The sequence below is a fragment of the Apaloderma vittatum genome, unplaced genomic scaffold (genome assembly GCF_000703405.1).
Source record: "Apaloderma vittatum isolate BGI_N311 unplaced genomic scaffold, ASM70340v1 scaffold27942, whole genome shotgun sequence".
Classification (NCBI taxonomy): Eukaryota; Metazoa; Chordata; class Aves; order Trogoniformes; family Trogonidae; genus Apaloderma; species Apaloderma vittatum.
The window spans coordinates 2,428-2,894 of NW_009705670.1; the positions used below are offsets into that span (position 1 = coordinate 2,428).

At 63.8% G+C, this 467-nt stretch overlaps 1 protein-coding gene across 1 annotated transcript in view; it reads left to right on the forward strand.

Moving 5' to 3' along the window:
- Positions 1-451, forward strand: part of CASC3 (cancer susceptibility candidate 3) — a gene marked incomplete at both ends in the record, with an annotated part of 1,505 nt that extends 1,054 nt beyond the window's left edge. Inside the window, one exon of the mRNA XM_009865519.1 lies at positions 130-451. Within this exon, the coding sequence (XP_009863821.1) occupies positions 130-451 (322 nt within the window). The remainder of the gene's footprint in view (positions 1-129) is intronic.
- Positions 452-467: the final 16 nt, after the last annotated feature.

The window sequence follows — 467 nt, forward strand, 5'->3', positions numbered from 1 at the left end:
TTGGCCCCAGGGTGGGACTTGGGTCCTGCGAGTCCTGCACGCCACATCCCTGCCAGGGCTTCCCTGGCACAGCAGCTCCTCTCGCCCAGGGATTTCTTTCCAGCCCTTTGTACTATTTTTTTTCCTCAGGTTTGGGAGTCCTCCCCAGCGAGACCCAAACTGGTCCAGTGAGCGGCCAAATAAGCCCCCGAGGCACCAGAGCACAGACGGCACTTCGGCTGCCCCGCGCACCTTCACCAACAGGAGCTCCGCAGGCACGGGGAGGATGCCGCCACCTCGGAACTACCCAAGGATGGGGGGCTACAAAGAGACCCGTCCGAGCTACCGAGCTTCAGAAGCGAGCGTCCAGCACCTCTCTCGGAACGGCGAGCAAGTGAAACAGGAGAGTGGGTACCGAGCGAAGCGTGCGGAGCAAACCCCGCCGAGGGACAAGGCTCCCGAGGTGGAAGCGGCGCACGGCCACGGCC